This window comes from Mycetomoellerius zeteki, unplaced genomic scaffold (assembly GCF_001594055.1).
Source record: "Mycetomoellerius zeteki isolate Tzet28-1 unplaced genomic scaffold, Tzet1.0 scaffold45, whole genome shotgun sequence".
Classification (NCBI taxonomy): Eukaryota; Metazoa; Arthropoda; class Insecta; order Hymenoptera; family Formicidae; genus Mycetomoellerius; species Mycetomoellerius zeteki.
This window is the reverse complement of record NW_017257446.1, coordinates 5,052-17,760: the sequence shown is the minus strand read 5'-3', so window position 1 is coordinate 17,760 and position 12,709 is coordinate 5,052. Positions and strand designations below refer to the sequence as shown.

The 12,709-nt window shown below is 37.6% G+C and overlaps 2 protein-coding genes across 2 annotated transcripts; one reads left to right on the top strand and one right to left on the bottom strand.

Moving 5' to 3' along the window:
* The first annotated feature begins 158 nt into the window (after positions 1 to 158).
* On the top strand, positions 159 to 3,093 carry SsRbeta (signal sequence receptor beta). Its single transcript, XM_018454729.1, has 4 exons — positions 159 to 376; positions 922 to 1,066; positions 2,072 to 2,386; positions 2,845 to 3,093. Exons 2-4 carry the CDS (start codon positions 923 to 925, stop codon positions 2,959 to 2,961), a joined length of 576 nt encoding a protein of 191 aa, XP_018310231.1. The 5' UTR covers positions 159 to 376; position 922; the 3' UTR covers positions 2,962 to 3,093.
* An 854-nt stretch (positions 3,094 to 3,947) lies between these two features.
* Gp210 (nucleoporin 210) lies at positions 3,948 to 12,314 on the bottom strand. Its single transcript, XM_018454737.1, has 9 exons — positions 12,057 to 12,314; positions 9,418 to 10,641; positions 5,786 to 9,128; positions 5,457 to 5,712; positions 5,116 to 5,357; positions 4,683 to 4,829; positions 4,454 to 4,580; positions 4,333 to 4,389; positions 3,948 to 4,216 (listed from the first exon to the last, which is right to left on the bottom strand). The coding sequence occupies exons 1-9, from the start codon at positions 12,233 to 12,235 to the stop codon at positions 4,026 to 4,028; spliced, it is 5,766 nt and encodes a 1,921-aa protein (XP_018310239.1). The 5' UTR covers positions 12,236 to 12,314; the 3' UTR covers positions 3,948 to 4,025.
* Between the last annotated feature and the right edge of the window lie 395 nt (positions 12,315 to 12,709).

The following is a 12,709-nucleotide window of genomic DNA, read 5'->3' as shown; positions in this document are numbered from 1 at the left end:
GCGGTAACCAATGAACATGTTGGGAGCTGTAAGCTTATTGGTTACCGCGTCGTATTTTGCCGCGCGGTAAGCGTTTCCGCGTCCAGTGTGCAGGAGCCATTAGTGTTTACAACGCGTACCGGAAGTAACGATGTGTACAGGGACTTATCATCCAGTGTCCGGAAACGTGGCAGCATACAGGGCGCCGTTGGCACTTCTCCCGGTCCCAGGTATATTCCGGTGCTCGAGTGTGCTCGACAGCTCGAGTGCTCCTGCAGCCTGCTGTACACCTATGGAGCAATTGGCACTGAGCGAGTGAAACGAGAGACTATTTGCGCATTTTGAGACAGCGAGCGATAATAATCACCGGTCGTCGAACGTTTTTACAAAGAAAAGCGTGAGTTCTACGTTTCGTTTTTTTTATTCTCAAACATTCGCGAGAATAAAATCTAAGAATTTTTCCCAAGGGGTAGACGACAGGTCCGAGTCTTTTAGTGGCACATCACAGATGTTTTCGAATTTCTGCCCGAAATGGCATAATTATGGCCGTGATAGTAAACGGAATATATAATTATTCCACACATAATTCTTGAGATATAAAAATTTCACACACGCGCGAATTACATTACTTTTGAATGTCAAAATTGTACTCGATCAACAGAGTCGTCAAGACGCATATAAACGGATAAATTAATATAAAATTGACATAAAGGCTGCGTTCCGTTTCACGCATGATGTGCATAATGCATCATTTATCCTTGTTTAATATTCGGTGAATAAGGATAAAAGATGCATCATGCGCATCATGAGTGAAACGGAATGCAGCCAAAGTATGATGTATGAACTAAGCAACTGACATCAGTGAATTCACGTATATCAATGGCGTTTTACAGTGAAAATTGATAACAAAGTAGCTAATAATAAAACCTCTTAATCTTATAGAATGAAGTGGCACATCTTATTCACAGCGCTCGCTATGTTATGCATAACTATATATGCAGAGGAGGAGGAAGAAACTGCTAGATTATTAGTTTCCAAACAGATACTCAACAAATACCTGGTAGAAAATATGGACATAGTTATTAAGGTAAAAGGAGAATTTCTCCTATATTCGATACTTCTAATATCTATGTAAAGTATAATAAAGTGTTTTAAATTAAGAAGCGTCATAACGGTCAGAATGTTAAGATGTTGAACTATTGTAAATTCATTTAAATATGATTGTCGGACTTTCGACGTAATCAAATCTGAAAATATTAATAATCCCCCCAAATTTCCCAACTTAAAAACTGTAATAAACCTATTGCGAAAAATAATGCCTCGGCTGGGAGTTGAACCCGGATCTCTTGCATTCCATGCAAGCGTCCTGAGACATTGGTCTCGGTGGTCTAAAGGCTTAGGACGCTCGCACGGAATGCAAAAGATCCGGGTTCGACTCCCGGCCGAGGCATTATTTTTCGCAATAAGTTTATTACAGTTTTTAAGTTGGGAAATTTGGGGGGATTATTAATATTTTCAGATTTGATTACGTCGAAAGTCCGACAATCATATTTAAATGAATTTACAATAGTTCAACATCTTAACGTTCTGACCGTTATGGCGCTTCTTAATTTAAAGCATTGTAGTTAACATTAGCGGTCTTTCAATCTTATTATAATAAAGTGTATTTTGTTTGGGTTGCTTATTATATTGGGTACTTTTTATATTCAAGTATATCTTTGCTTTCTTTTTCTTCAAAGCCTGAAGAAAGAATATTTTAATAGATCTGTTTGTATTATTTTAAATTCTCAAAAATTCTTGCACTTAAAATGATCTATTAAAATATTCTTTTAAAATGGCTGTGTTTAGCAGAATGTTTATTTTGCAACTGTTTGAAGTTTTCTTCATTGAAAGATAGGACCATTCTTCTAAATCTATATGTAAAAGTATAATCTAATCAACGCAAAGAAAATTTCCAACAATTATAAATAAACATTCTGCTGAACATAGGTAATGATCAACTTCAATGGACATTTTCTAAATGGACTCAATGAACATCTCAATGGACTGTCAAAATATTAATTTACTTTACAATCTGCATTAAAATTTGTAGTATACTATTTATAATACTGGCAACGTGGCAGCATTGGAGGTTGAGATCACGGACAATTCGTTCCATCCAGATCATTTCACTCACGTGAGCGGCGAATTGAACGCTAGAATTGATCGCGTGCCACCCTATACCAATGTGAGTCATACTGTGGTAGTGAGGCCACGCAAGTTTGGATATTTCAACTTTACTTCAGCCGAAGTTCTCTATCGTCGCAAGGAGGATGCTCCCAGATTACAAGTGGCTGTGAGCAGTGAACCTGGCGAGGGGCTCATTGTGGCATACAGGGACTATGACAAACAGTTTTCATCTCATGTGGTAAATACGAACACATATATTTGTATAATCATACAAATATTATTTGTAATAGTTACAAGAGATATTACAGAAAAAAGCAACTTTATAACTTCACAAATTTTAGAAATGTAATCACAAGTATATAATAACATGAAAAGTAAATACTATAGTCTTGTATATCACAATGTGTATGCATTATATACTGTACTATTTACGTATTTTTATTTTCTATTTCTTAATTTATACGTCAATACTTAATCTCATTTTGTTTTTGCCAAGTAAGATTATTTATTATAAATTATTTTATTTTTGTCATATATAATGTATGTTACATCGTTTCCTTTATAACAAAATTACAATAATTATTGCCTAAGGTCTTAGTTGAAAATTAAGTATCTATATATTATCTTAATCTATCTATATATCTTGGAGTTAAGTTTTATCGTTTCAATACAATCCTATTTTGTTGTGTCTTATAGGTCGATTGGGCCGCGTTTGCCGTGATGACTTTACCTTCCTTGCTCATTCCATTCGCCTTGTGGTACTCGAGTAAATGTAAATATGAGAAATTATTGAAGAATACAAAAAAACATTGATTGTATATTACATGTTAGAGTCGTTTCTAGAAATCTCTAGGTCACTTTATATAAATTTTCCTATATCATTGTAAGAAACACAACTGTTCTATTACGTATATCTACTTTTGTAATAAACGTGACGCTATTTATGAACATCATGTTGCATTTTTTGTATTTATGAATATATTTCAACTTCTTACTTGGATATTTCTATCATCTGAAGAATAAAATATTTTGATTCATTACTCAATTTCCTTGTTTTCTTTTTTCTTGTTTTACAATGAAATATCTTTTCTCTCAAAATTTTTTATATTTGGCACCAGAAATTTAATCTGGATTTTTTACTTACAAGCGAATAATCAAGCTATGTCTAGCACTTCTATATTTAACTTAGAATATAACTTGAAAGATTGTTCTGCTATACATATATTCTAGAAATGTGTACATATCACAGCTTCACAAAATATAAAAAAATAAGATTTTTTATCCTTTCTGTGATAATGTGCAATATAATATTGTGTACATCGAATAACAAGTTGGCTGTCATTTTATTTACGTAAATAAAAATATATAGTTGTATGACTAGGAAATGCCGATATCGTTATAAAAATGAAGATATACTCAGAGAATTGTGTATAATGGCAATGTTAACAACAGACTAATAATCTTATTTTGTGCGCACACACACAAATACACACACCATTACAAAGTCGCGCGCGCGCGCACACACGCACACGCACGCACACACACACACGCACGCACAATATCATACATTTATGTCAAGTCAAGCAAAGAGACAAGTATAACATTTTACAAAACTAAGCTTCTCTTAAGAAATGTAGCATTATGTTTCCATATATTAACAAAACAGATGACAATTTTGACTTTAAGGTACGAATCTGCAATGATTATCATATTCATTTATAATAAATGAAAATAATTCGCAATGAAAGCATCAGAAGCTTGTTTGCAAAACTAAATCTTTCTCTTGAAATTGAGCATGTTAATTTAAATATTTCTTAGCGATAATATTGGAACGGACATTATTTTCTAACAAATTTTCATCAATAATTCAGATAGTTCTAACTTATATCTCTTCTTCTAATATACGGTGTACCGAAACTACGAGGGTCACCATAAACAGATGATTCAAATGCCGAAAAAGGCCTTAATAGCGGAGTTCGAAGTGGGCTGCTACTCGGAGTAGTAGCTGTTGGAGTAGTTGTACACGGAGTACAGATCGTCTTTTTCATCATCGGCGGAGATTTATCAGCTATAAAGAATGTTATTAATGTCACAATAATGTATTGAGAAAAACATTGTAAGACAAACATCGTAACACTAACGTCAACAAGTAAAATCAGGAAAAAAAAAGAATGGCATACGTACCAAAAATACTTCTGTTTCTGATTGTTAAGTCGACAGTCGCTACTTTATGTTTCCAAACTGAAAAACACAAAACCTACGTTAGTAATACTAAAAATGACATAAGTTTAAAAAATTCATTTACCATAAAAAATTGTAATCACAATAACAGCGAACGTTCCCAGCGTGTATCTGTGAAAATACATGTAATTGACCCATTGTACTCCGGACATAGGGATGAATTGATTATACCTCGAAACACGTATGTGAAGCTGAAAAGAAACGCGTGATGTCATAAAATAACGATTACTAATGTCATAAATACATAAACTACATACATAAATGCGTTTAAAACACACATACAGCTTACTTACAGATATGTTTTGCTTGGTCAAATCGTTCGCAATAAACACTTTTTGTCCCTGAACCTCGTCTTGATTATGCATTAAACGCAATCTATATTGCATTGTAGATTTGGAGACATGTTGCCAAGTAATGGCCACACTATCCGGTACGTCAACCTAATAGAAGAAGTGTTAGTGTTTTATAAAATTTAAAAAAAGATATAATAAATAACATTTAGCAAATATTAAAAATTTTAAGCTCAAGAACCTAAAATTTGTAATATTTGTTAAATATTAATATTGAAATCTTAGAATCTCTAATTCCAACAAACAAATAATTCAATAGAAAATTAAAACATTTATCAATAATTTTAATCATGTCATTTCTTATGCGTAAAGCTAAGGTTTTTTAAATAGATTTTTAAACAAATATATATATTTTTTAGATTCTTAAACGACTTACAGTGAGATACTGTAACACCGACGGCAAGCCATACACCTCTAGCGTCGTCGACGGTGCACTACCACTTTGTGTGCTGACAAACATAATCTCCTTAGCGTCGATATATACAGGTGGCAAATAAGCGAGTTCCAGAGCTGTCGACTCGATGTCCCGGCTCTGGACATTAATTTGAATATGGCTTTCTAGTATACTGGCGGCTATGGTCGGAGAACTCATTGGTATGATGTCGCAGTAATAGAAGCCTGCAATAAACACGAAGAGCGATGGCAACAAGCTTCTTCATTTCCATCTTATCTCTCGCTTATTTCTACTTTTCATCATGCGCATAATACTGTACTGACCTGTCACAATATCGAATCGCGGCTTCACGACGAATAGGTCCTTTACGCCAATTGAAGAGGTTGATGAAACAAACTGAATGTTACATGAATAGGGAAACGCGTTCAATGTGAATGATGATAATGTCCGACAACCACCCAAACCTCTTGCCAATATGTTATTTTCCTTGATTTCTTCGTCCTTCCCCTTCAACACAAGTGGCACGCTGAAAGTTTCTGTGCCAGTGATGTTTCTTCCTCTCAAAGAAACTATAGATACCTGTGCAAAAAAATCATTTTATAATAATGTACTGTAAAAAGCATCATTATGACATTACTATTTGTTGAATTACCCGTGCGACTGGTAGAACGTTGACTTCTATTTCACTTTGCACGTGTGTCGCGAGACTATGTTTTATAACGGCGTGCCCGACGTTTCGTGCGCGACCTATACCCGTGATGGGATCTACCAACAATATTTCGGGCGCGGAGGATTGCCAGTATCCTGGATCACCATCAGATGAGAGAAGCGGCATGGAGAAGCATATTATATCACCGGTAGTCAGGGTAGTCTTCGTCGGAAATATGATATCGCCGATCATCATGTGAACATAGTCGTATATTCCACTGGGATGTTTCTCATTGAAAGTTTTAACAACTAGTTCGCCATGCTCTAGAAATCTGGCGGTGATAACGTTACCCGCGCCTGTAGTAAACGACGCTAGATCAGCGCGATTTAGCATGGCCTTAACATTTGTCTCGGCAGCGTGGAATCTATTTCCTACGTTGTCATAATACTCAATGACGTAATCCAACTCCATTCCCTTCGGTAACATATTCAGCTCTTCACCGTTCCGTATACGTAGTTTGGATTTCAGTGAAAGCATCATGTAATGAATAGGCTTGACTTCGACAACCACCATCAACGATTGCTTCAAACTGTACGCTTCTGTATTCATAACCAAAATAATCGTTTGACCGTAATTCTCGCCGGATCTCACGATTCCGTTCTTCTCTACAGTCACGGCCTTCACAGCAGGGGTCAAGGCGCGCAGATTCTCGGATTCATCGCTGTGTGTGTTCGACAGGATTCTGTAGGTCGTCGTACCATGTCTGTCGCGATTGGTTTGCAGCTGCAAAACAGAGTTTGGTGACATTAATATCGTCAATACCGAGTTTCCCGACGACGGTGGATTAGTCAGACGCAACTCTTCAAAGATCTCGATTTTCACGAATGTGGTATATATGATGTCATTCTTGTTAAAACTAGAGAGCATGTTGCAGGGTACGGTAGCGTTCAAATAGATTGTTGCCACGCCTGGATTTACAGCCCTGGCCCTCAGCGATACCTGATTCTGATATCTGATGTTGATGCCAGTGCCTTCGTACATGTTATACAAGGTCAGTATACTAGGATCGCTCGATGACCACGCGAAACTCAGCGGTAACTGCATGGAACCGATGATGAGCGGCGTTAAATAATCGGGGATACCAAATGCCCAGAGAGGAAACGTCGCGCCCACTTTTACTCTATTTACCGGGGTCGAGATCTTTACTCCGTCGAGATGCAGCACATATATATCGGCGCGATCTTCCGAGTAAATCACTTTATTACCCTTAGCATCAAGTCCGACGGCACGCACGTGAATCCCAGTCCAACCAGCTGACTTTCCTTCAAGGATCCCATTGCGATCGACGCGTAGAATATCCCCGTTTTCTGTTGAGAATTCGATTTCAGCATTCGGCGGGCCACCGATGGTCTGCATTTGATAAATGGTACCGATCAATATCGTCAGATTTCTTGGCTGTACTCGCAGTGGGACAAATACTTGCACGGTGATTGGCTCGCTGTGTATTTCACGGTCGCCCGTCTTCACGAATATCAATTGACTTTCACCCTCCGACAAGCCGTAGATTTTATACAATATTCGCTCATAGGGTGTGGCGTCTTGTTCGTTAACAGATAATTGTTTGATCTCGACATATTCGTTGTCAATCTCCGCGCGGAAATCTAACGCACTAAGAGAAGGCAATTTCACGATGTGGTTGTTCGTATCGTAAAGTCTCAACGCAGCTGTCACGCATTTCCCCTTCTCGATTTTATCCACGACGTCTACTTCGATAGCCGCGAGTTGTTGAACCTCCACATGTACTTCCGCCAACTTTGAGGGTAGACAGAGATCCATTAATGTTATATGAAGGACACCTGGTTTTCTCGGCGTTACGCTGATCATTCTCGTCGTATCCATGTACCGAATATCTGCTATGTCCTTCGAACTGAGCACTAATTCGTAATGACCAGAGCCTTGGCTGACCTGCAAGTACGACTTCATGCTCGAATCGTTCAGAATTATCAATTTATTGGGGCTGACGATGGTGTCGTTTACCAAAGTCACCTCTATGGAGGCTTCTATCAGTGGAGTCTCTATTCCGCCTCTCTCGTTCTCGATAGGAAACGGTGGCCATTCTGGTGAGATTTTCAGTCTGTTAAGGACAAGCTTCTGATAGCCAGTCACAGTCGCGAATATCGTGAGAATTCCATGATGCTTCTTGAAAATAATGTTTTGATAGTGACTCTTCGGCAAAACTACATTCATGTCTGTCCAAGTCTCTTCCATCGTACTGGATTGGATTTCTACAATGCCGCTGCTCGACGGCTTCAAGTTCCACTCGATATTCAAGCTCGTGATATTGTCCAACTGCTTGCCATCTTCATCTTTGACTATCACAGTGATTTTCAGACGTTTATCACTGTGTGCCAATATCTTATCCGTGTTCTTACTGATCGGGCAATTCTTGTCGTGTATCTCTCTGAATTCTGGTTGTAGATAGATGTACCTGGGTTTGCCACAGACAATCTCGATCGTTTCCGATGCGTGGGTGCGTCGACAATTCAAGAACAGGGGCACATTCGACACAGTGTACGTCAACGCAGTTTTGCCTAATGTTTTGCAGATCACTTTGAGAACGGCTCTGTCGAATGGTCCGCTTAATGAATCTTCATATTCGACCACTTCGGCAATCTCCTCGTTCGATAGATATATCTCCCGTGAGTAATCTTGAGATTTATTCGTCCACGGCAACGGTCCGCCCTTAAATACCACATATCTCGAGGACCCCACAGTGAGTAACGTTTCCTTACTCTTTGGATGTATCGCCGCGAGTGGCTCGTACGCTGATACGGTGACATTGTCTGTTAAATAATGATCGATCACGTCGTTGTTGTTCGCATTGTAGGCAACGGTCACATCGGATGTACCAACACTGCGATAGTTTGTTACGGTTATCACGGCGCACGCGGTGCCAACCGGTTGCGCATTCTTATCGTAACTCCGTACAAAATTCACGTCCGGGATATGCACTTCAAAATCAACATCCTTGCAGTCGCTGAAGGGTATCTCCCTCGCATCGGATCCATTAATCAATAGACCGAATAATGCGACGTGCAAATGAATAGGTTCTCCTATAGCCGCCTCCATGTTATACTCGATAATTTTCAGCTTTATGGGCGGCAATACATGTATTTTCGCCGTGTCTCTGTTATATTGATTTCTTGCCATCATGACAATTACTTCCGCCGTCCCTGCTGACAGAATTTTGATACCACCGTTCTGTGAGACGGTTAGTATCGACGGTTGTCTACTAGACCAAACGTACGACCCGTCTCCTCCGCTCGCTTTCAACATTATGTCAAATCTAGAACACACACAGTAATAAAAAGTAGACGAAACAAATTTATAATTACTAATCCTTCAAAAAAATTAAAAAAAATTCATATTTGCAAGCTCATATTTGCAAAACAATAAAAGAAATAAACAAATAAAAAAACAATGACTGAGGAATATTAAATCGAAACGTCCCATTAAACTTAAAGTTTATATTGAAATAAATTAATTTTATTTTTATAAATTAAATAGATAACATATTTTACTTGTTTTCTGGCCTATTTATTAATCCTTCTGATCAACAATTCCTCTATGCTTACCTAGACTTGTTCACAATGTCCCATGGAACAGCCAAGACGCGAGGTTGAACCTTTACTGATGTGTGTATCGTGAGTTCGGCTCTCGTAGAGAGTTGTGGCTCAAAGGCAATCCTTTTGCCATGTTCATCGATTATACCGCGCAACGTCGCTTCCACGGTCGTTATTCCACAGACGATTGGTATAACAACAGCATAAGTACCATTTTGCGTAATCGACTTCGGCTCTAGATATTGCTCGTTTATTTTCATGGAGACTTCCACACCTTCTCCGATGTGAAACTTATGATCTTTGCTATTGTATAGTTCAAGAACGATCTCGTGAGTGTGACCTAATACCAATCCCCAGTTTCTATTCGGTAAAACAGAAAGGGAGATATATGCAACTTCGTGTACGTTAACTATAGCAGAAGGTAGAATAACCGGATACTCCTCACGGACATTCTTATCATGTAGGAACACCTTCGTACGTCCCAGTTTATGTCCATAGGCAAAATCATGATCGTTATTGATCTCCAATATATCGGAATTCTCGGCTTCCAGATAATACTGGTTCAAAGGCAGGTTGATTTCCTCTAGGCGACCCTGACGAGTGTGCATTATCTTGTATCTGAAGCTGTCGTGAGCCATTATTGTTATCTCTGATGGAATGATGATTAAATTGGCAATGACGACCAATTCCAGTTCTATGGATGGGACATATTTATACTCCGAATGCGGTAGTCTAACAGATACCTTAGCCGTGCCAGTTCTAACACCTTCTATGAGAACAATGTGACCTCTTTTGCCAACACTATCTAATGTAGCTATACTGATGGGCCTTTCATACTGTGACTCCTCGTAAGTCATAAAACGAAGCACATTGCTCGTGGGTTTACTGTCCGACAGCATGTGTTTATTGGCATCGCCAATACTCCATACAAATTCTATGCCTGCTAGAGTTGTAAATTCATTTCCGTGTTCATCATATGCTCGAACCTCGAAGGCTTCAGGTATATCCTCGATGTACAACTCTCTCGTGGTAGTAATGAGATTTAGAGAGAAAATAGCATCTACTATAATGTCGCATCTCAGAAAGTGGCCAGTACTGATGTCCTCTGCCAAGACAATTGCAGTATTCCTCGTCAGTTCTCTCGTTATAGTTTGAATCAATACCGCTGGAGAACATGTTCTGTCAAAGTTCTCATTTATAGGAATCAGCTGTATAATATCCAAACGTGAAGTAGACCTATAATACATGTCAAAGAAAGAAAAATAGAGAATAGAAAAACAGAAAAATTAATCAAATATTTCGGAAGAATTTCTCTACAACACAACATTTTTATGTATGTAAACATAAAGTATTGATATAATTTACTTGAAAATAAAGATGCAAGTATCTATCTGCATGTACTACCTAATTAGCTCTTCCGGAGCTAACAATAGATTTATTGGACCTACTCAATTACAAATCTCCCACACAGCACATTTTGTCTGAGGGACGTCCTAGGAATGTAGAAACGTTTTCAGAAATCTTTAAGACATCCCTTAGATGTTTATGCTGCATAGGTTCTATGGAAAATATCAAGTACAATAAATCTCTTTATATCTGCAAATTTGAATTATTCTTATTAAAAATTTCTTAAAATTAATTAGCAGGGTTAGGTAGATTAACTTTTTTTTTTAACTAAGTTAAGTTAAAGTTAACAGCCTTAAAAATTTATCTTAATTAAAATATACAAGTTAATCCATAATGAAATTAATTGAATTAAAAATTAAGTTAATAAAAAAAGTAACTGAAAAGTTAAAAGTTAAATTTGATCCGAACAACCAAAAAAAAATAAAAAAGAAAAAGTTTGACCATTATATATAATTTTTCGTATTTTTTCTTTCTTACAGCATATTCATTAAAGAATCTGGTTATTTTTGTTTACAAATAACGATTATACAATATAAAATTACTAAATTATATACTCATTGCATTGTGTCTAAGGATTAACTTAAAAAATGAAATTAAAAGTTAATAGTTACCGATAAAATGTAACTAAATTAAGTTAAAAATTAAGAGTCTAAAATGTAACTAAGTTAAATTATAATTAATTAACTTTTTAACTTAACTTTATCTTTTTAATTTAGCACTATTCACAACCCTGTTAATTAGCGTTTTTTATTTAACATAAATTAAATGGGTCAGTACAGCTACTTGTGTTACAGATTTTGGCTTCGGAGGATAATATCAACAATTTCGCAAACAGGCATCACATTTGTCTATTTTATTCCAAGCAAAAGAAAGTACTACGTCACAGGGACGCAACCTTTAACTCGCGGGAAAATTACACTGATCGTCAAAGATCACGGATGCCAGCGAGATTGCATACTCAGGATATGTTCCGTTTCACGCATGATGTATATTTTATCCTTCTTTATCTATATTCGGTGAACAACGAAAAAAAGATAAAAATGATACGCCATACGCATTAATGCGTGAAACGTAGGTGGAACGTACTCCTAGATAAGGTTATAGTGCGACCGGTAACGTGCTATGTGACGAAAAGTTCATGTTCAAGGAAGGATATAACTGCAGCTTCGCGCAACCACGCGCAACCGGGAGTCGGCCCGACTTGTAGTTGCAAGAAACGAAAAAAAAAAAAGAGATATAATCACCATTTATAGCAACCGCCGTCTGTCACCTCCAGCGTGAAATTCACCGCAAAGTTATTGAATACAGGCAACAGGACCCGAGGAACGTTCAATCTATGCGTTGTGGAAACCGTCGTGACGTAAAACGCCGCAACCAGGTCGACGAGCAGCACGGTTCTCCAAAATGTTGTCGACCCGAACATGTTGCCAATGTTGCGCGTGTATTACCGCGCACGATAACACGATTTCAGTCAGCTGCCTTCCGATTCTTCGGAAGGCTTCAAAGTCTTCAAACCAGTGTTGTTAGGTATGCTGCTTTTTTAGCACATGCGCGTTCGAGTATAGCTCACTGCAGTATTAAGCCTGCCGCACACAATGCTTGTTTTCCTGCTGGATTCCTAGCTAGATTAGAATCTTACCATCGTATTGGCCGCGGTACTGATAGTGTCAGCATCGTAGCCAATACGATGGCAAGAATTTATTCTAGCTAGCAATCCAGCAAGAAAACAAGCATCGTGTGCCGCCGGCTTTAAATTCGGATTTTTACGGGTCCTGCAGATGCCCAATATTGACATTTTTATGAAGTTACATAAAATTTTTTGGAAAATCAGTAATGTATTATAAAACTAAATAAAATAATAGATACATTTACTATTACATATGAAATAATTTATATA

Coding starts and splice junctions, on each gene's coding strand:
- SsRbeta (XM_018454729.1), top strand. CDS start 923: ATGAAGTGGCACATCTTATTCACAGCGCTCGCTATGTTATGCATAACT. Junction 1,067..2,071: donor ATATGGACATAGTTATTAAG/GTAAAAGGAGAA, acceptor TAAAATTTGTAG/TATACTATTTATAATACTGG. Junction 2,387..2,844: donor AACAGTTTTCATCTCATGTG/GTAAATACGAAC, acceptor TGTGTCTTATAG/GTCGATTGGGCCGCGTTTGC.
- Gp210 (XM_018454737.1), bottom strand. CDS start 12,235: ATGTTCGGGTCGACAACATTTTGGAGAACCGTGCTGCTCGTCGACCTG. Junction 9,129..9,417: donor GACATTGTGAACAAGTCTAG/GTAAGCATAGAG, acceptor TGTGTGTTCTAG/ATTTGACATAATGTTGAAAG. Junction 4,581..4,682: donor TGACCAAGCAAAACATATCT/GTAAGTAAGCTG, acceptor GTTTCTTTTCAG/CTTCACATACGTGTTTCGAG.